Genomic DNA, 23,503 nt, shown 5'->3' with positions numbered 1-23,503 from the left:
TCCAAAATTTAAAGAGATTTGCAGAGTTTTACTAAACAGACAATTTTAAGCTGAAGTTTAAGTCTGTGTATGTAAAATGGAGAAATAAAAATTAGAGATAATACTACAGTTAAAAGTGAGGTAAAATCTACAGTTATTTATATACCTTAGAAAAATATTTCTAAAAATGCCACAGTTTTGAAATGTATTATAAAGGCTAACATTCTAAATTACCATGAACTTTCTTCAGTTGACATCTGTATGATTTTATTCAAGAAAAATTTTAAACCTTTTTTAAAGTTGGGTTATAAAAAAAGTTTGTGATTTATGGGTTGACTAGAAATTATACATGATGGAATAAACATCTGCCTTACCTGCTCCACTGTCAATAATCCATCAGAAGATTCTGGCACAGGCTGCACGGGCAGAAGCTGGCACAACGTGCCTAAAAGTAAAGCAACTTCCTTCATACTTCTCCAACAACATACCAGCACCATCTGCGCGGTTACATCACATGTTTTTACTTCTTTACCTTAAACAAAAAGAAAACACAACTATTGCAACCTTGATTACTCACATCCCAGGTTTCTAAAAACAAGCTTATTCATAATTTCCCCGCGAATAATCTGGTTGAACAAACCCAATTTGTCATGTTCTATTTATTCAGAAGGAAAAAAGCTAACATTTGTCAAGCATGTGTTATGAGAAGAAATCATGCTAAGTTTTTTTTTTCTTTTTTGGAGACAGGATCTCGCTCTGTCACCCAGGCTGGGGTACAGTAGCATGCTCACGGCTCACTGCAGCCATGACCTCCCAGGCTCAAGCAATCCTTCCACTTCAGCCTCCCGCATACAGGTATGCATCACCACACCCAGTTAACTTTAGTATTTTTTTGTAAAGACAGGGTTTCACCACATCACCTCCTGGACTAAAGCGATTCTCTCGCCTGGGCCTCCCAAAGTGCTAGGATTATAGACATGAGCCACCATGCCAGGTCCAGTATTTTAATTTATTATTTTCAAATTAAATTTTAAAATAAAACACAACATTGTTCCAAAACTTAAGTTTAATCTTTAATTTCCAAAGATTAAACAAACTCTGCCTCTCTGTCATAAAGTATGATATGGATGTCTATAATAAATATATTCCTTATTTATTTTGGTGAGGATGTCTGTTGCATTAGTAAAGGAGTAGAGTATAACTTTTAAAATCAAAGGAAAATACAAATTATCTTTCAAAATATATTTAATTCCTGTGGCCAATAAGCTATAATTACCCTTACTTACTCTCTTATTCTAGTTTTAGGAGTATTTTGGTACTGACATTTTTTTTAAATCCAAGATGAACTATTATATTAAGTAAAAGAGCACACTGACAAAAAGGTACTTATAGGGTAATCTCATTTGTGTTTTTATTTAAAAAGCCCAATGCATTAAATGGGTAAGTGTACATACACATAAATATATAGAATAAGTATAAAATTATATATTGCACTAAAGAGGGAAGACATGGAATTGGAGAGGAAACCTAGGAGGAATTTAATTTGTTTTTAATAAATATTTACCTCTGTTGTTTGAAACTATTACAATAGGCTATAATTACATTTATATGTTATTTTGTGTAATTTGGAGATAATTCTTTGCAAGACAATATCCCCACCTAGTGGAGAATGTAGAATATGTAATACATCACTAAGAAATTGCTGCTTCTGATGCCATTTTACAGCACTACAGAAAATTTAGTAACAACTAATGATCAAACAAGATGTAAGAACTCGAATTCTGGAGGCTTGATACAACAAAGCAGCTCCCATTTTACTAATAAGGTTTGTTTCCTTTAAAAGCCTGCTTGACTTGAAGAACTCCCACAGCAGACAACGAACCACATTGCTGGGAGAAGTTGACTGCTACCCAAACCCAGGTTCATTATAGCACTGCTCTTACATCACCTGGGCTGTCAAGGCAGGTTTCACCACTCCAAGGTTTTTTGTTCTAACAGCTTGTACACTGCACAACAGCACCTAATAGTCTGGTAAAAGTCTTATAAATGCATTCCTAAACCCAAATCTTTCCCAAAACCAAATCTTTAAAAAACTTTATTTTCTAGAAATGTTCTGCACAGATTTGCAACCTCTAATTTACTATATAAAAAGGGCATTCTGTACACTTTACTTGTTAAACATGAATTACAGTATCCACTTCATACAAGTTACCTTTGATTTCTGTATAAATATCAATATTCACCACACTGGCATTCAAGTCCTTCATATCAAAGCTATCATGTTCTTTCAATATTTTGGCTTGGTTAAAATAATCATTAGTATCTCGAGGCTGAATCTCATTCAGAATCATCTGTAATCGGTTTGCTGACTCTGAGGGAAAGAAATTAGTGTACATGAAACCCCAGTAACACATCACATGTCAGATTTCCCTTGGGGATACTCAACCTCAAAAAAATCTATAATTTTCAATACTTAATAATCAGTTGTATCGGAAGGGACTCACAGGGTGGATAATATGAAAATTATTTATAGAGTTTTCATGATGCTTGAGTGTACTTTTAAAATATGGCAATTTAGACTGAAATGTCACAACAAAAAAAACTAACTGAAACTGTCCACAGGACAAAGGCTGCCATGTCATCTACACTGCTTTTCCTAGTGTTGTCTAAATATCTCAAATATGGTGCTAATCATGTCAAAGAAGTGCAATAAACTTCAATAAATTTAGTTTTAAGATGCTATTTCTCTATGAAGGAAAAATGAAGCAGGCAACAGAAAAGTAGAACAAAATCAATATTTGATTTAAAATATAAATAAACAAAAAATAGAAGAGATTATCTCCCTATCTATAATACAAGGTAACAAAGTTTAAAGATAGAAAGGTACAAAGACATTTTTAAAAACCCATCAACAACAAAAACAATCTTTTATAGGACAGGAATATCATAAAGACTCCACAACTTTGAAACACATTATGTAATATGACTTAATTACGATTTACAGTCTTCATATTACATTAAGTTTTATTTTTATTCCCTAAGCACTCACTGGATTAGGAAATGTAAACTCCATGAATGCAACACTTTGTTCATTACTGAGTGACCAGTGCCTATAACAGAAACTGGCTCACGGCAGAGGTTCAGGAACATGAGTTGAAGGAATGAATGGATGGCTAGGTAGTAAGGAGTTAGGCTCAGATTTTCAAAACTAGCCATGGGTAATCATCTGAAATCAATTAACAAATCAAAGAACCAGTATTTATTGTACATCTATTATATTTACATCTATTATTTAGGTACTATGGGAAATACAATTACCTTAATTACCACATTACCTTAATTACCAGCCCAAGGTATTTCAGTGTATGATACAGTGCGTGTTTATGACACACTCAGGTTTTCTAATACAAGCCTCTCATTTCCACTCTAAAATACATTTACAAACTTTATTTCAACACAAAGTATAAATATATTTCATGATTTTTCTGTGTATTAAAAGGAACACTCCATTTTAGTACAGGTTAAGTATCCCTTATCTGAAATGCTTAGCACGAAAAACGTTCCGAATTTATTTTTTTGAATATTGGAATATATGCATTGTACTTAATAGCTGAGCAGCCCTAATCTGAAAATCCAAAATCCAGATGCTCCAATAAGCATTTCTTTTGAGCATCCTATTGGTGTTCAAAAAATTTCAAATTCTGGAGCATTTCATATCTCCAATTTTCAGATTTGGGATGCTCAACTTATATAGTATTATATAACTCAATTACCCTGGGGTAGGAGATACCTGGCTCATCCCCTGGTTTGATTTTTTTTTTTTTTTTTGCTACTTTTTAATAGTTAAAACTATTGCTAAAAGGCAGAAATGCCACAAATAATAGTAATTCTTTTCTCCTCAATTTAGCTTTATATCTCCCCAAAGAAATACTTAGGAAAAAAGAGGTAAAGACATAATAATCAAACCACAGCACTCTAGCCTGCCTTCTTCATTTGCTAACCTGAATCAGTGTCCATTGGTATGAGGCCTTCAGGGGATGAGCTCTGAATGACTGGAGACACCACAGTGGAAAGCCTGTAGGATATCAAAAGGAGCTTCTCTACCACAGGTCTCCACTCGCTCACCAACTGCAGGCTGCTGCAACAAGAACATTAGGGATATTTATACTAAAAGCAAAAATCACATTTTAAAAATGAAAATTAGATAAAAGGAGTTGAATTTGTGTTTCAAAACTGTTCAATATATAAAATATGTGAGACAAAAAATACACACAGATATGTATGTTTTTAAATCTGATTTTCAATTTTATTCAAAGCAATAGACTGCATGCCTTTCCCAGGACACATTCCAACAAGAGGTTAAAGCTCAGAAATGAATGGATTTCTGAGACAGGAAGGTAGCTATAGAAATCCTTACTTTAGAGATAACTTCTGCAAAGCTCCTGTTATACAGTGGACTCGCCCATACATTGGAAATGATGCTGCTGCCTGAAGCAGAGAATTTTCAGCCTGATATACTTCTTCCTCAAGATTTTCCATCAAGCATTTGATAACTAGAAAAAGCAAACAAAATCAAAGTAATGTCAATTTTAAAACATTTGTAAATGTACGAACAGCAGAACAGTTCCCATTAATATGCCCAACTCAAATGAACTTTACACTAGAGTTTTTTTAATCAAAAAGAGATCTTTCAAGGTTATCCAACAGGGTTGCTCATTTCTAGTTAAGGCAGAACTGAGTGTCTTTCCCTAAACTGCCTGTATCCATTACAACATTCACTCTTAGTCCTTCCTCCTAAACATCCTCTCACTAGGATATCAAACCCGAGGCTGATGTGGCATCTGCTCAATGGACAGATGGCTTTCAAATTAAAAAAGAAAAAAAAAGAACAGTTTTTTTGAAAAGTAATTCATATACCACAAAATTCATACATTTGAAGTATACAATAGTTTTTACTAGTCACATGTGTACAACCATCACCATAATTAATTTTAGAACATTTTCACTGCCCTCCTGCCACCAAACCAAAAAAAAAGAAAACTTACCCGTTAGCAGTCACTGCTCTCCTTGCACCTCTACCCTTCTCCAGCCCTAGAGGATCACATATTGTGTGATTCCATTTATATGATATGTCCAGAGTAGGCAAATCTATAGACAGAAAATAAACTAGTGGTTGCCTAGTTTCACACAATGGAATCACACAATATGTGATCTTTTAGAACTGGCTTCTTTCACTTAGCATAATGTTTGCAAAGTTCATCCATGCTGCAGCATGTATCAATACTTCACTCTCCTTTAGATGAGTAATAGTTCACTGTATAGCCATACCACATGGACATACCACATTTTATTTATCCAATTATCTGTTGATACACATGGATTGTTCCCACTTTTTGGCTACCATGAATAATGCTGCTATAAACATTCTTGTACAAGTTTTTGTTTAGATGTATGTTTTCATTTCTCTTAGGTATATGCTTGTCATGGACTACGTGTTTGTGCTCCCTCCCCCACCCCAATATTGGTATGCTGAAGCCCTAATCACCAACGTGATAATTGAAGATGGAGACCTTGGAAGGTAATTAGGTTTAGATTAAGTCATGAGATTAGGACCCTCATAATGGGATTAGTGTCCTGATAAGAACAAAGACCAGAGCTTGCTCTCTCTTCCTACCATGTGAGCACACAGCAATGTGGCCATCTGAGAGTTAAAAAGAGGCCCCTTATCAGGAACTGGAAACTTGATCTTGGAATTCTCTGCCTCTAAAATTATGAGAATAATGGTCTGTGTTTAAGCCACTTAGTCAATGGTATTTTGTTATAGCAGCTCGAGCTAAGAGCAGAACTGCAGGGTCACATGGTAACTCTATGTTTAGCCTTTCGAGGAACTGTCAGACTATTTTCCAAAGCAGATACAGCATTTTAAAATCCCACCAACAGTCTATGTGGGTTCCACTTTCTCCACATCCTCATCAACACTTGTCATCATCTATTTTTTAAATTATAGTCATCCTATAGGCTGTGAAGTGCTTCCTCACTGTGATTTTGACTTGCATTTCTACAAAGGCTTTTGATGCTGAGCACTTTTTCATGTGCTTACTGTTCATGTGTATACCTTCTTTGGAAAAACGTCTATTCAGATTCTTTGCCCATTTTTAAAATTTGGTTATGTCCTTTTATTAGTGAGTTGTAAAAGTTCTTTATATATACTAGACAAAAGTCCCTTATCAGATGTAGGATTTGCAAATATCCCATTTTTCAGGCTTTTTCAATGTCTTAATGGCATCCTTTCACATACAAGTTTTAAATGTTGATGAAGTCCAATTTGTTTTTTGTTTCCTTTTGTGGCTTATACTTTGGAAGTCATGACTAACCACTGGGTTAATCCAAGATTACAATGATTGACATTCATGTGTTCCTCTAAGAGTTTTATAGTTTTAGCTCTTATATTAGGTCTTTGATTTCTTGTGAGTTAATTTTTGTATATGGCGTAAGGTAGTGAATCTAATTTCATTCTCTTGCATGTACGTGTCCAGTTATACCAGTATAACAGATGTCTCCCCTCATGCCTTGGAAGGAGAAGGTTATATTCCAAATATTAGATTTGTGTAAAAACAGCAAATCATTATCATTCAGAATGTATTAAAAACTCCTAAAAATCAATAAGAAAAAGACAACCCTACAGAAAAACTGGACAAAGGACATCAAAAAGGCATTGCATTGAGGGGGAAAAGTAAATGGCTTGTAAACACGGGAAAAAGTAATTATATTAGTAATCAGAAAAATGTAAGATGAAACCACAATTAAATATTATATTACACAAAATTTTAAAATCTGACAATAGCAAATTATGGTGATGATGTGATGCAATACAAGCTGGTGAAAGTGTAATTTAAAAGCCTACTTGGCATCATCTCATAAAGCTCAAGATGCACATACTTTGTGACCAAATTATTCCATTTGTTTACCACAAACTCTTAGATATGTGCATTAGAAGATATATTAATATATAGGCTGAGTACCCCTTATCTGAAATGTTTGGGACAAGAAGAGCTCAGATTTTATATTTTTTCAGATTTTGGAATATCTGCACCATACTTTGAATATCCCAAATGTGAAAATCCGAAATTCAAAATGCTCCAATGTGCATTTCCTTTGAGTGTCATGTTGGTACTCAAAAAACTTTGGATTTTGGACTATTTCAGATGTTGGATTAGGGATGCTCAACCTATATGTAAAAGATCTATATGAGAATGTTTACATTGGCATTACTTATTTAGGAAAAAAAGTCTATCAACAGGAGAACAGATTCATAAATTGTGGTAAATCTGTATAATATATACAGTAAGTACTACTGAAAAAATTCAGTATCACGTAAAACTGAATAATATATAATACATATGCCAGAGGCAATATTATAAAAAAAAAACAAGATAAAAATATAAAATACGGCTAGGATAAAGGAAAGGCTTCAAAGATATGGGTGCTATTGTATGGCTACAGTAAGTGTGATCACCTAGCTTGTGAACAAAACTTGTGAACTTTTTACATATTATATATACTCAAGTCTTCTATATTTAAATATTCTTTGTATGTTTGAAATATCTCATAAAGTCCTAAAATGTCTTGAATTGAAAGTCTTTATGTGAGGCATGCACTCCCTATTCATCTCAATTGCAGTCCTCTTTCCACTGTCTCAATAGGGTCTCCTTTTAAATCCAGCCATGAAGCAATTCAAATAGGCAAGTATCATCCTCCATGGTACTGTCATCTCTCTATCTCCAGATATCTGGCAACAATCCCATCAGAACTAACCATGGCCTCCTCTTTTCCTCCCACTACTAGTTCTCTTTTGTGTGGCTGTTTCTACCATCTTGGAAATAATAATTTTTAACTCTCTATATCTGATCTCCCTTTTCCTATTAAAAAAAAAATCCTTATCTGTCCTTATTTCTAGTACAATTCCAAAATGAAGACTGACTAGCATAAAATTAAGTACATGAATCCCCAATAAATATTTGTGGAAAATCACTAGATCTGAACAATCTCAGACCATAGGTTTTGGAACTGGCTATCTGGGAAAAGATAAAGACAGGGGTATGACAGTTAATTAAAACATAAACCCTGACAGACAAAGGAACTCTGCCTATATAGAAACAATAAAGATGGTCTGTCTCTAGTCACAGTATAATTTATGCAGGAAAAAAAGCAAACTTTTGGTAGAGAAAGAGGTCATTCTCATTTAAAAAGAACTTTATTAATAAATATTTGTATATGTGCTTATTCAACATAAATCTTCTGTTTAGAAAAAAGTATTATAGCTGAGTAAACTGTTCATTTGCATAATGAGAACTCATGGTGCTCTTATATGCTGATAAGCTTTTAAATAAAAAGTCACGAAGTATATGTTTAACCATTAAATATTCTAGCCAAATGAATACTGAGAGAGTAAGATACCGGTTTTGGTAAGAGCAAACATCAATACAAACCCATTAATGTGTTCCTTTCCACCACAGCAGCTGGCCTATCTCCATCACCACATGCAACTTGCTGAGTTAAGTAGGCAGACAAGGATGACGGTAGAGCATCCTGCCATATTAAGAAGTTCAGCAGGTAGGAAGCTGTCACACAGTCGTATGGTTTGGTGCTTGTGCTGAGCGCCAATGCTGCCTGAAATAAGCCTTGCAGTTTCTCTGAATCCTAGAATAAAGCACAGACTCAGTAACTGTCAAATTAAAGATTTCTTTAATTTAAAAAAATAGTAAATTATTTAAAACACAGCCTGGAGCTGGGTACAGTGGCTCAAGCCTGGAGTCCCAGCGACTCAAGAGGCTGATGGAGGAGGATTACCTGAGGCCAGGAGCTCAAGATCAGCCAAGACAACATAGTGAGACCCCATCTCAAAAAAACAAAACAACACAGGCTGGGTGCAGTGGCTCATCTCCGTGACCCCATCACTTTGGAAGGCCAAGATGGGAGGATCACTTGAGGTTAGGAGTCTTGAGACCAGCCTGAGTAATACGGTGAGACAAAAAACTTGCTCTACAAAAAAACTTAAAAATTAGCTGCATGTAGTGGTCACACCTGTAGTCCCAGCAAGTCAAGAGGTTGAGAGGGGAGGATCACTTGAGCTCAGGAGTTCATGGCTACAGTGAACTATGACTGCACCACTGTGCTCCAGCCTAGGCAACAGAGCGAGACTCTGCCTCTATGGAAAAAAAAAAAAAACACAGCCTGGCATACAACTGTAACTCAATATAAATATTAATTTCCTTTCTCCCTGAATATAGGTAAGTTTTTTATTACAGTAATTAATGATTACTAATCGGTTGGAAATAATTTCAATTGGGAAATTCAACACTGATAAAACCTTTTTTAAAAACTGCTTCTTTCTTCAGCAAAAGTGTACTTTGTCCTGTAGAATTTTGCTATGATTACAGCCAGACTATCTTCATTATTTCTAGACAGGGCAGCCATAGTCTCTCTGGGCTGATGTTTCACCTGGGCATCATATGGCTGCCCTTCTCCCTTCCTCCTTCCTATACAGGTAGTTCACTGGAGAAAACTGCAAATCCCCTGGGAGGCTGTACCTGGCAAAACTTCGTGTGTGTAGAAAACAAAGTGATCAATTCAGCCTCAGAAATTATGCATCAGCGCTCCCACACCTATATCTCATAGAAACATCCACTCACATCGCCTGTCCTAAAGAAGACAGAACAAAGGACAGTGTGCTGTTGTAGTCACGGAAAGGCACTGGGTTGACAACAGAAGACATGAGTCCTAGTCCCAACTTCAACAACTGGCAAGCTGTGTGTTCACCAGTCTGGAAGTCAGGGTTTGGCTGCTCAATAATATTCTGATTCTACTAGGATTATGCCCTATCTTATGTCAGGAGAAAATAATTATACACTCAATTTTGAAGTAGATTACAGGTCTACAAATATTTGATGATGTTTTATAATTTCACAACAGTAGATACCAAATGTGCTGATTTAAATATCTGTTTATTCCCATTTAAATTCTTTACCATTTGATATGTTTATTTTCTATGACCTAAACAAAAAACTTAAAAGTAGTGGCCAAAGTTCAAGTTTAAGTATTAGAACCAACTAAGCATCTAAGCCATTTTTTAACTGACAATTAAGTCCCAGAACTGTTTTATTAACCATTAGTAAGAAAGATAATAATAGCCTTTAAAGTCTAAAATGTCTTTGTTCCATCATCTTAGGTAAATTGAAGTATAATATGACAAAAGATCTAGGATATGCAGCTCCACAGAAAGAAAGGGAGTAAACTAGGTGAACAGGGTAGTCAAGCGACTTATGAGAAAAAAATGCCGTCAACAATACATATGTACACGTCCTTAGAGAGATCAGGTTAGCATTCAAAAACTGCTGTAAACTTAACTATATTAAAAAATTAATTATATATTATATAAGGGACACCCAAAGAAAGACTTTGGAAATATAATATTGTGATGGTTAATACTGAGTGTCAACTTGATTGCATTGAAGGATGCAAAGTATTGTTCCTGGGTTATGTCTGTGAGGGTGCCAAAGGAGATTAATATTTGAATCAGTGGACTGGGAAAGGCATCCTCCATCTGGGTAAACACAATCTACTCAGGTGCCAGCGCAGCCAGAATAAAAGCAGGAAGAACAACATGGAAAGATAAGACTGGTTTAGCCTTCTGGCCTACTTCTCCCATGCTGGATGCTTCCTGCCCTGGAACATCAGACTCTCCCAAGTTCTTCAGCTTTGGCTTCCTTGCTCCTCAGCTTGCAGAAGGCTATTGTGGGACCTCACCTTGTGATCGTGTGAGTCAATACTCCTTAATAAACTCTCCTTTAGATATACATCTATCCTATTAGTTCTGTCCCTCTAGAAAACCCTGATACAAATATATAATTAATATTTTTAAATCTTGAATGCCTATTCCTTTAACTAGTTTACTAATCTGCAAGCCAGACAGAGAGTATAAGCAAAATCCTACAGCAAACCACATGTGGTACTAAATTTCTTGAATTCTATGGCTAGTGTCACTATACCAAGCACAGGTTTATCAAATTTAGAGATGCAGAGGTCCCCTAAGCCCCTTAGTGATGTAAGGGCCAAGTCTTTCACATTTATGCCATAATATGCCTTCTCCATCCAGGTACTCTCAAAATATTTGCCAAGAATGAGGCATCGCTATTGACAAAATATGAGGTGACGTGACGAATGATAAGGTGAGGAGGGGCAGACAGAGGAAGAGAAAATCTCCTCTTTAAAATCTCCTCTTTAAAATGGTAACGAAAGTTAGCAGCCTGAGCACCAGGGAACTTTCTGCTCACAAGGGCACCTGAAAAATCACAGGCATCGGTAGATGCTGTACAGCAACTTCCAATATGGACCCAAGTCAAAAAAGATAGCGGTTCTGAGAGAGAGATAGATAGATGTTCTACATAGCCATCTAGAAGCCACAGAAACAGATACTACCCTCTCTGGCATGTGATCCTACAGAATTCCACTGCATCTACAAGCTACCATGCCCTAAACACAGCTGAACAACCATAGCCTAGACCATGGCTCAGCTGCAGCAGGCACCCTCGGCCTTTACAGAGCTCTAGTAGAAAGCCATAGCTAAGTTCCAGAAACAGTACTCTGCTGGTGACCCAACAGCCCCAGGAGAAGCCTCAAGGGCAGAGCTAAGAGCCTGGGTCTGGAAGTCCCCTGCAGACTCATCCCCACGCAATGTGTTCACTTCCAACCCCATCTTTAATTCCTACCCCAAAGTGGGAAGAGCAATGTGTCAGGAAGAATGGAGGGGCTGGGGATGAGGTAGAGCACCCAGGGACTGTTGTTAACCTCAAGTACTTGGTAAGTTTCAGTCTCAGTTTAGCTATTGCTGGTTGAAAAACCAGAAACATCCTCTCTACCTCATTTACACTCAGTTTCTCAAGTGTATGAAAAAGGGAGATTATCTCAAAAAATGCAAGTTACTGTAAGCGATGTGTTCTGATCGAATATTACATGTCCAAGGAAACAGGGGAAACCACAGTTAACTAAAATCTACCAATAATCTGGTAAACAATAAAACCTACCACCTCCTACACCTCCCTTTTTATCAAAGCAATAAAAACAGCAAAGCTCACTGACTTGGGCCTTATTTACTTTTTGATATTTCCTCCTTTCCCACCAACCCCAAAATAGTAGAGAGGTGTTAATGATAATTGAAAGAAACAGTCCAAAAACATGAGATGGCAGACGCAAAGTGCATGAAAAATCCTCAGATTGCTTTATCTGCTGATAGAAAGTTTCCATGCATATACCACATTTATACTAGAAAAGTCCTGATACCTGAAAATGTATAGCTGCTTTCGATAACTTCATCAGAAGATCAAATGCTAAAATTTTCACATCTTCAAAAGTGCTGGTAAAACATTCCATTAGTGCTTGGAAACGACCAACATCAATATCATGATTCAGCTGATACACTGTATAAATTCTACCTAAAAATATTTTAAAAACAAAAAGATTTAAAAGTGAACAAAAGGAAATCAATCTTCTGAAGTTATTTGACCAAATTTATAGAAAATTAGTACCAAAAAACCACACTTCATACTTTACCCATGACAGCATAAAAGAGTAACTTTTCCATTAATTTATTTCTTAAAATGACAAAATAAGTACCACAGTTCTCCAAATTAAAAAAGATTTTAAACCATTCCATTATCTTTCAAAAGATATTATATAAAAGATTCCTAAGTTATTGTTAAAAATAAACAAAAACAAGTAAATTTAGAAACACATCTTTTTAAAAATCTTAATAAAACTTCTTGACCTAGAATACAAAGTCCTGGCCGGGCTCAGTGGCTCACGCCTGGAATCCCAGCGCTTTGGGAGGCCGAGGCGGGTGGATCACCTGAGGTCAAGAGTTTGAGACCAGCCTGGCCAACAGAGTAAAAGCCCGTCTCTACGAAAAATACAAAAATTAGCCGGGCATGGTGGCACATGGCTGTAATCCCAGCTACTTGGGAGGCTGACGCAGCAGAATCACTTGAGGCCAGGAGGTGGAGGTTGCAGTGAGCCAAGATCACATCAGTGCACTCCAGCCTGGGCAACAGAGATTTGGTCTCAAAAAAAAAAAAAGAAAAAGAAAAAGAAAAAGAAAAGTCCTACTGTATCTTAGAATGAACTGACACAGAATGATCAGTATGATGACATATCCTGACAGACTTACTGGGAGTCAAGGATAAAGAAGGAATCTACTGGCCATTCAGGGAAGAGCTCAATTCATCTACAAAATGGAAAAAACTAGACTGGCTGCACTCGTCCCTATAACAACATGTAGTGCTAAAAGATAATAGAGCAATGCTTACAAAATCCTCAGGGAATGAAGGTGTGAAGAACTTTGCCTATCAAACTCTTATTCAAGTGCAAGAACAATAGAAACATTTTATAATACGCAAGAAATTAAGAACTACTTATCTCCAGAAACTTCTAGAGAAAAAGGAATTTCAGCCAACCAAGGGATGAAAAGAAAAATTATCCTAAAGAATGATGGCAATCACTGACTTCACTTAACTCTAGGATGAAGACTCAAGAACTGTGGAAAAACAGAGTTTCACGGCAAAATGTGAAGAACACTTAAAAACATTTCACAAGTGAACTCCTAAGGAAAACGGAAACATTCTTATGCTTAGTTAATTTGACGAATATAAATTGGGATACAAATTTCTCATTTAATCTTAATTTACAAGTTAGCACAACCCTATGAAATTCCTAGAGCCGACACCTGAGGTTTTTGTTACTTCCTTAACAACTTTGCTCAGATTTGCTTCTTGTTCTCCAATCTGACTGCTTTTTTTTTTTCCTTGTATAATTGCTCTGGCTAGAACTTTCAGTACAACAGTGAACAGCAGTGGTGACAGTGGGCATCTGTGTCTTCTTCCTGATCTTAGGGCAAAAGCTTTCAGTTGCTCACCACTGAGTGTCATGTTACCTGTGGTTGTGTTACAAATGTCCTTCATCATCTTGTCCTTCCTATTCCTAGTTTGGCTGTGTTCATTTTTTTAATCATAAAAGGGTACTGAATTTTGTCAAATGCTTTTTCTGCATAAATTAAGATGATAACATGGTATTTCCACCTTCATTTTAATGTGATGACATTGACTATTATTCTTAAGTTGACCCACCCTTACATTCCTGGGATAAACTCCTTACTCATGGTATATAACACTTTTAATATGCTGTTGGATTTGGTTTGCTAGTATTCTATTGAGGGTTTTTGCCGCTATATACATAAGGGATATTGGTCTTTTATCTTCTTTTTCTCTTCTTTTTTCTTTTTTTTTTTTTTGAGATGAAGTCTTGCTCTTGTCACACAGGCTGGAGTGCATTGGAGCGATCTCGGCTCACTGCAACCTCAGACTCCCGGGTTCAGGCGATTCCCCTGCCTCAGCCTCCTGAGTAGCTGGGATTACAGGTACCCGCCACCACATCCGGCTAATTTTTTGTATTTTTAGTAGAGACGGGGTTTCACCATGTTGGCCAGTCTGGCCTTAAACTCCTGACCTCAAGTGATCCACCAGACTCGGCCTCCCAAAGTGGTGAGATTACAGGCATGAGCCACCACACCCGGCCGGTTTTCTTCTAAGTGTCTTTGGTTTTGGTATCAGGGTAATGATGGCCTTATAAAATGAGGTAGGAGGTGTTCCCTTCTCTTCAATTTTTTGAAAGAGTCTGAGAAGGACTGGTGTAATTCTTCTTTCAATGTTTTGTAGATTTCACCGGAGAAGTCACTCGCCCTAAACTTTCTCTTCTCTCCTTCTGTGAGCCTTCTGAATACTGATTTAATCTCTTCTTAAAGGTCTGCTCACATTTTCTATTTCTTCTCAAGTCAGTAATTGTCATGTTTCTAGAAGCTTGTCCATTTCATGTAGATTATCTAACTTGGTGTTACAACTGTTCACTGTATTGTCTTATAATCATTTTTATTTCTGCAAACTTAATAGAAATGTTCCTACTTTCATTTCTGATTTTAGTTGTTTGTACTGTCTTTCTTTTATCTTAGTCAGTTTAGCAAACTTTGTCTATTTTGTCGATCTTTAAAAAACACAACTTCTGGTTTCGTTATTTGTGCTGTTTTTCTATTCTCTATTTCGTTTATCTTTGTTCTAATCTTTTTGTTTCCTTCCTTTTAAGTTTGTTCTTCTCTTCTAATTGCTTGAGGTAGAAAGTTAACTTGGTTATTAATTCAAGATCTTTTACCGTAGGCATTTACAGCTATAACTTTCCCTATAAGCACTGCTTTTGCAGCATTGTGTAAGTTTTGGTATGTTGTATTTTTGCTTTCACTCAAATCAAAATATTTTCTAACTTCCTTCATTATTTATTCTTTCATCCATCAGTTGTTTAAGAGCTTTTTTTCAAATTTGAAGCCCTTTATGACAGCACTGAATGAAGCCACTAACGCTCTCCAGCCTCCTAGGTTTTCTATATATCCTCCTTACCTTCTTGAAATATTTTTCATAGAACTTATCTACATCTTGTACATACATAATCTACATAATCTTGCATCTACATAATGTAATAATATATACAAATTCTACATATTACTTGTTCATTCCTGTCTCCCTTCACTGAAACATAAGCTCCAAAGGAAGAAGCACCTTGTTTGGGACAGTGAATATCCTTGGCTGCTTGACATATAAAAAGCACTAAATTAATATTTGCTGAACAAATCCTTTTAATCTAATTGTAGAATTTTATTACCATCAATATTGTGGCATTTGATTCCACATAAGAAAGATGCATGCAAGTTATTCTTCTTGGTCTAGGAAAGGCAGAAACCATTTGACTAATCTCAAATCACAGTCCTATCACTGAAGTTCTTGAGATGACAATGAAGGATGAATTTACATCTCCCATCCTGTACTTCACAGTCAAGGTTCTTAAGTCTCCTTTAAAAGTAATGGTTACAGTATGGCTTGCTCCATTTACATTACCTCCCAGTTGTCTAACATAATTACAATGGCATAAGTCACTGCCCAATTACATGAAACTCATACATTAGGAAGATGACTCAGGGTTTTCATTTTTAAAGTACATTTAAATGTATTAAATTACTCTCTTGACTGAAAAATTATAGGTACGCTTCAGCCTAGTTTTAATTCCCACACACTTAGGTGCAGCTACAACTACATCAAATGCGCAGGAAACTTTTTGTTATAAGATTGAAGTAATCAATCACTCTGAGGTAAAAACTTATTTTCTAAATTAAGTTGAAGTACTACTGAAATTTTATGAACTGACGGAAGACTCCTGCATTCACTGAATGCTGTAACAAATTACCACATACTTGGTGCCTTAAAACCACAGAAATCTATTCTCTCACAGTTCTGGAAGCCAGAAGTTCAAAATCAAGGTGTCAGTAGGGCCATGCGCTCCAGAGGCTCTAAAATCTGTTCCTTGCCTCTTCCAGCTTCCAGCAGCTGCAGGCATTCCATGGCCTGGAGCCATATCACGCCAATCCCTATCTACGCAGTCACACTGCCTCCTCTTTCGTTTGTCAAATCTCTCTCCGCCTCTGTCTTGTAAGGATACTTGTGATGACATTTTTGGTCCATCAAGACCATCTAGATATCTCACCTCAAGATCCTAAACTTAAGAACATATGCAAGGACCCTTTTTCCATGTAAAGTTTGCATTCACAGCTTCTTAAGGATTTGATGTGGATGTGTTTTGGAGACCATTTTTCAGCCTGCCATCCCCACTTGAATAAGGTGATCATATTTCTTACATAAATACTGTAACAAGCCAATATCATCAATACTCTAATAGAATACCCTGTGAAGAACACCATAGCATCCATGCAACATTCCTGCAAAAATGTACAGCATGAATCAAGTCATCAGGAAACAATGAGACAAACCCCAATTGAGACATATTCTTCCAAAATGTTAATATCATAAAACAAGAAACTTTCCAGATTAAAGGAAGCTAAAAAGAGGCATAACAACAAAACGCAATGCGTGATCTAGGACTGCTTCCCAGATTGTAAGAAGTTAGTTTTTTGTTCTATAATATAAAAGGCCATTTGTTGGGACAATTGGCAAAATTTAAATATGGACTGTATATTCGATTAAAGCATTGTATCAACATTCAATTTCCTGAATTTGATCATTGTGTTATGGTTATAAAATTAATAAAAGACACAGATATAGCAAATATTGCAAAATATTAATAACTGATGAATCGGCCGGGTGCGGTGGCTCACGCCTGTGATCTCAGCACTTTGGGAGACTGAGGAGGGTGGAAAACCTGAGGTCAGGAGTTCGAGACCAGCCTGACCAATATGGTGAAACCCTGTCTCTACTAAAAATACAAAAATTAGCCAGGCGTGGTGGCAGGTACCTGTAATCCCAGCTACTCAGGAGGCTGAGGCAGGAGAACTGCTTAAACCTGGGAGGCAGAGACTGCAGTGATCACGCCACTGCACTCCAGCCTGGGCAACAGAGCGAGACTCCATCTCAAAAAAAAAAAAAACAAAAACAAAAACAAAAAAAATGATGAATCTACGTAGAGCGTACATGGCTATTCACTGAACTAGTCTTGAAACTTTGCTGTTGATTAAAATTTTTTCAAAATAAAAACTTCTAAAAACTGACTTTCCCCAAATGAAGCAAGCCTCTATTACATTAGCTAACTGTCCTGTCAAAAAATTACACTTTGACCAATACTTTAAAATTAAAAGGAATCCAATGATAGTGTAAAGCTCCCTCATACTTCGGCCATTCCCTGTGAAAGAGTAGCTGAGCAGGATATTTTCCTGTTTGACCACAGTCAAGGAAGACTGAGCACAAGCAAGAAATCCTGCATTATAACATATATACACACATGTACACAGAAAAAAGAATCATTTTGGCAGGGCATGGTGGCTCACGCCTGTAATCTCAGCACTTTCAGGGACCAAGGCAGACAGATCACGAGGTCAGAAGATCAAGACCATCCTGGGTAACACGGTGAAACCCATCTCTACTAAAAACACAAAAAATTAGCCAGGCGTGGTGGCACATGCCTGAAGTCCCAGCTACTCGGGAGCCTGAGGCAGGAGAATCACTTGAACCCAGGAGGTGGAGGTTGCAGTGAGCCGAGATCATGCCACCGCACTCCAGCCTGGGTGACAGAGCTAGACTCTGTCTCAAAAGAAAAAAAAAGGAATAATTTCTTGTCAAAAAGGAAAAAACAAAAAAAAAAAAGATTTGAAGAGGGAACTGAAATTTCACCCTCTTGAGAACCACACAGAAGGAAAAACAAAGGGTATCATTAAACCAGAATACTTGGAAATTACAGCCTCATATTGTCTTTCCGAAACCAGATTGAGGCATATGAAACAGACGGTATGTAAGGGAAACCACATTCTAACCACAGAGCTCACTGAGAAATATTAAATATAATAGAAGCTATTATTATTTCAAATTTTAAAACTTAAAGAACAGATTGGATACTATCTTAAAACAGCAACAAACAAATTAGGGAGGTAAGAGCTGGAACTCTTTCCATAATAAGCATAATTCATGAAAATTACACTTTGGGGTTGGCAAATAATGATCAATGAAAAGGGAGATAGTTTCTCTTCTGTCCTTTATTGGCAAATTTCATTATGTACAAGCAAGAATTACATGGTAAGAATAAAACCTCAAAGAAAGGCAACAAAACTGAAACTTCAAATAAAGCAAAATGTAGAATAAGTATGTTTTGAAAGAAAAAAAATTATTTCCCCTAACATTATTAAACACTTACCTTCTGGGACATGAAAAACTTCAGCTATTGAGCCTAAAATGGTTAAAGCTGAAAATCTAGTTGAGTAGGATGATCCAGGAAACAATGCTTCAAAAAGACTGTTACAAATGGATGACATGAAATTCTTAAAAAGAAAAAAAAAATTACAGTAAGTATAATTACGTCACAATAGGTTATCTTCACAGTATTAAACACCCTTTTAGAGTGGGTGTTTTTGTTTTTAATGTAAAAATAAAAAATTTCAAAAACAATACTGGTTGTTCACTTTGCTTAATAATTCAGGTTAGTACCCTTGACCATAAGCTATATCATGACTTTAATAAACCCTATATTTGCAGAGTCAACAAGAAGTACAATTTCTATTGTAGCCCAGACAGATATGTACACTTTTTTTTTTTTTTAAGACAGAGTCTCACTGGGTTCAACGGCCCTAGTCTTCACTGACTCTACCGAAGACCCTGCATTCATTTCTAGGGTGAAGAACATGCAATCTTGGGGATTTATCCTTCAGGTCCCCACAAGCCCTAAGAGTTTATTAGGTTATCAATTCTATTAGGTTTCAAAGGAATAGGGCCATTACTGAAAAATATCCTAGTTAAACTACTTTTAATTATAAGTGAAACAGGATTCACATTAAAACACAACAAGGGCCAGGCGTAGTGGCTCACGCCTGTAATCCCAGCAATTTGGGAGGCTGAGGCGGGCGGATCACCTGAGGTCAGGAGTTTGAGACCAGCCTGGCCAACATGATGAAACCCCATCTCTACTAAAAATACAAAAATTAGCCTGGTGTGGTGCCGGGCGCCTGTAGTTCCAGCTACTCAAGAGGTTGAGGCAGGAGAATTGCTTGAACCCAGGAGGCGGAGGTTGCAGTGAGCCAAGATTACACCACTGCAGTCCAGCCTGAATGAAAGAGCAAAACTCCATCTAAAAAACACAAGATCATCCACTAGGAGGTATCATTCAAACTGTATTGTCATTTATGTGCTTAAATATAGTTCTTCTTTCCCGCAATCAGACTGTAGCCACGATGAAGGTAAGGACCACATTTCTATGTTTGGATCCCTAGTGCTGAGCACACTATCCTACACACATAGTAACGCTCAATATATGCTCTAATCACTTTTAATGGTTCCCAGTGAAGCTTCCAAATCTTCCTTGGCCTATCACTGAAAGCTATCCATTTTCAACTGGATTCTTTGGATTCACTTCCCATTACTCAAGTCCTCCATTCCCTAAGGTATTTTACGTCATTCACACCACTGAATTCACTATTCCCCAAGTTCTCCCTGTACTTTCTTATCTCCAAGCCTTCCTTAAGCTAGTACTGGGGGTTGCGGGGAGAAAACACTGAGATTTTGGAGTCAAGAGCAGGTCTGGACTGGAGTTCTGACTCTACCACTTACTAGCTGAGGAACCTTACACAGGTTATTGCACTTCACTGAGCTTCAGCTTTCTCACTTGTTAAGAGGGGATAAGAATGTTATCTCACAGCCATTTATTAAATGGACATCTAACATTTTATAAATTTAAAAGGACTCTAGTTACTATCAGTTATTTAGGTATAAAATAATCTCCACTAGACTAGAAGATGTCTTTTTCAACTAATAGCCTCCTCTTCTCCCCCAGCACTTAAAGTCTATTGATTGGCACTGAGCACACCACACACTGTGCACGGCACCCACTGTTCTGACGATGTGACAGTCATGACAATATAGTGCCAAGGTCACAACCTCCAAAAAAGACAGGTGTGCCAGTAGGGAAAAAGTACCACAACCACGACACTGACTCAGATTAAGACTCTAAGCACTAATTTTCAAAACATGCATACTTATAAGCACAGACGAAGAAACCATGCATACATGAAAATTCAGAATCTCAATCCAAAAAACAGCTTTTGTATTTCCAAGTACTTAATTGAGTTGTCACAAATCATCATTTTACCCCTTACAAAAAGAAAGCAAACGAGATATGCATTGTTAAATCTACCAATGATCTGAGAGAAACTGCAAAATAACTAGGCTGGGCATAATATCCAAAATAATCCATAATAATGTTGACAGTAGGTAGTATGTCATGCCTGTAATCCCACCACTTTGGGAGGTGGAGGCAGGGGAATCACTTGAGGTCAGGATTTTGAAACCAGCCTGGGTAACACAGCAAGAACTCACATCTACAAAAAAATTAATTAATTTAAAAGAAATTTTTTTAACTGTCCCACACACACACTGGGGGCTTCAATATATATTCTAGTCACTTTTTAAATTTTTATTTATTAATTCTTTGAAGCAGGGTCTCACTGCTCTGTTGCCCAGGATGGAGTGCAGTGGTATAATTAAGGTTCACCACAGCCCTGACCTCCTGTACTCCAGCAACCTTCAAGCCTCAGCCTCCTAAGTATCTGGGACCACAGGTGCGCACCACCAAGCCCGTCTCAAGGTTTTTTTTGTTTTTTGTTTTTTTTTAAATAGAGATGGGGTCTTGCTATGTTGCCCAGGCTAGTCTTGAAGTCCTGGGCTCAAGTGATCCTCCTGCCTCAATCTCCCAAAGTGCTGAGATTACAGGCATGAGCCAGCACTAGTCGCTTTTAATGACTCTCAGCAAGGCTTTGTAGAGAGATATATAGTTTACATCACTTCTCGGCCTTTTGGCTAAGATCAAGTGGAGAAATACACAGTCTATAAAGAGCTTTTTCATTTAATCCTCAAATCAATCTTTTGAGAAAGGTTACTAATTCTGCTTATAGTTGATGAGACTCAAGTCAGTCAACTAATAAGTGGCAGAATCAGGAGTAAACCTATGTCTTTAAAATTCAGGTTGTGACTTCCCAATCTTCGTCATTGAGATTTTAAGAAGTCAAGTTGATTTTAGCCTTTGAATAGAAATATTCCTTGTTTGATGGCTTTTTATCTTTTAAATACAAAACTGAAAACCAAGGGCATCCATAATAATGTTTAGAGTAAGTAGTGAGCATGTCATAGTTCAAATGTATCATTAATCTATTCATCTCCCTCTTTGACTCAAAATAAATAGGTAAGTTCTGTCTTCTATCTGGGCCTGAGGAGAAAAAAAAAGGGTCTGCTTCTCAAAGGCTAGATTTGGGGGAAGAACAGTGAAAAGCTCAATCTGTTCTGCTGAAAAGAAATTCAAGATTGTCAAGCTAAGCCCTGGCCCAGACTGGAGCTGCTGTACCTGGGTTTCCATCCATTTCATTAACACAATGCCCTAAAATCCAGCCCTACTCTTCAAGCTCACTCCAATGTGAGACAGACAGCAAGCTCCCTCCACAGCTGGACCATGGGCCAAGAGTCATTAATACCAAGCCTCTGCAAGTCATGTCAATCTAACGAGAAAAGAGGCCCAGCAACAGCAGTCTCCTGCCCTGGAGAAGGACGGTGTTCAGTACCATCAATTACCCTTCTGTTAAAGTACTAAATTCACCTGGCCCACATAAGCTGAAAGTGACTGGGGTTAGCCCACTAACGTCATTCTGTAACAGTCCTCCAGTACAACACTGGTTCCATAACCCAGGCTACATCAAGTAGAGCAGAAGAAATAGGTAATACTCAGCTTGAAGGAAAAAAAGCAAGAAACACAATTCACCGAAAGACTTCCATTTATTTCCCTTTTATGCTTATTCACTATACTTTTTAATTTTTTAAAAAAGTCTATGTTTAGGCCGGGCGCGGTGGCTCAAGCCTGTAATCCCAGCACTTTGGGAGGCCGAGACGGGCGGATCACGAGGTCAGGAGACCGAGACCATCCTGGCTAACACAGTGAAACCCCGTCTCTACTAAAAATACAAAAACTAGCCGGGCGAGGTGGCGGGTGCCTGTAGTCCCAGCTACTCGGGAGGCTGAGGCAGGAGAATGGCGTAAACCCGGGAGGCGGAGCTTGCAGTGAGCTGAGATCCGGCCACTGCACTCCAGTCCGGGCGACAGAGCGAGACTCCGTCTCAAAAAAAAAAAAAAAAAAAAAAAGTCTATGTTTAGAAACATATCACCTACCTTATACTGCTGTAAAGAAACAGAAGGGTGCTGTTTGGTTAACTTCTTCTCTGGTTCATGTTTGGATTTATTCTGCTCCAATTTATAAAGTACCTGAGAACTTTCCTGTATCCTACAAAACAACTTTTGAGACAAAGGAAATGAAGCAGAGGTGACCCACACATTAAATTTAAATGTCAGCCTGAGAGGCAAATTCTTTAGAATAAAACGTCAGGCAAGGAGAGCACTGATTTTTAATCTCTTAATATTTTATAATGTTTCTTTTTGACAGAAAATAATTTTTATACCAAAAACAAAGTTATTATTGCAAAGCAGAATACTATCATTAAACCACAGTTCTATTTCCTTTAAGTTGGCACAAACCTGAAGATGATATAGTCATTTCCCTACTTTACCAATTCTTCACCCCATAAATGTGTTGCACAATTAATTCAAGTTGGATTATTTGATAATGATCACTTTATGAGGCGCTTAAAACTATAAAAATGCAATGGCATTCTTTCTCCTGTTACCAATTTTTCTTAAAACTACCTTAACTCCAGCATTAGACTTTTTCTTTACAAAAAAGAACACAAGGTTGATTTACTACACCAAAATGAAAGGCCTTTTGGCCATGTGTGGTGGCTCATGCCTGTAACCACAAGACTTTGGGAGGCTGAGGTAGGAGGACCACTAGAGCCCAGGAGTTTAAGACCAGCCTGGGCAACAGAGTGAGACCCTATCTCTTAAAA

General features: G+C 37.2%; 1 protein-coding gene across 3 annotated transcripts in view; it reads right to left on the bottom strand.

The window, feature by feature from the left end:
- The window catches only part of THADA (thyroid adenoma associated), a 359,044-nt gene that overhangs the window by 303,828 nt on the left and 31,713 nt on the right, over positions 1–23,503 (bottom strand). For all 3 annotated transcript variants that reach the window (XM_011935906.1, XM_011935908.1, XM_011935907.1), the window contains 8 exons: positions 22,773–22,895; positions 18,766–18,889; positions 12,319–12,470; positions 8,469–8,679; positions 4,397–4,532; positions 3,981–4,117; positions 2,192–2,350; positions 354–511 (listed from right to left, as the gene is read on the bottom strand). In XM_011935906.1, coding sequence (XP_011791296.1) covers positions 354–511; positions 2,192–2,350; positions 3,981–4,117; positions 4,397–4,532; positions 8,469–8,679; positions 12,319–12,470; positions 18,766–18,889; positions 22,773–22,895 — 1,200 coding nt within the window. The remainder of the gene's footprint in view (positions 1–353; positions 512–2,191; positions 2,351–3,980; positions 4,118–4,396; positions 4,533–8,468; positions 8,680–12,318; positions 12,471–18,765; positions 18,890–22,772; positions 22,896–23,503) is intronic.

The sequence above is a fragment of the Colobus angolensis genome, unplaced genomic scaffold (genome assembly GCF_000951035.1).
Source record: "Colobus angolensis palliatus isolate OR3802 unplaced genomic scaffold, Cang.pa_1.0 Scaffold15, whole genome shotgun sequence".
Classification (NCBI taxonomy): Eukaryota; Metazoa; Chordata; class Mammalia; order Primates; family Cercopithecidae; genus Colobus; species Colobus angolensis.
The sequence above is the reverse complement of the archived record's forward strand: the minus strand, read 5'-3'. Positions and strand labels throughout refer to the sequence as shown.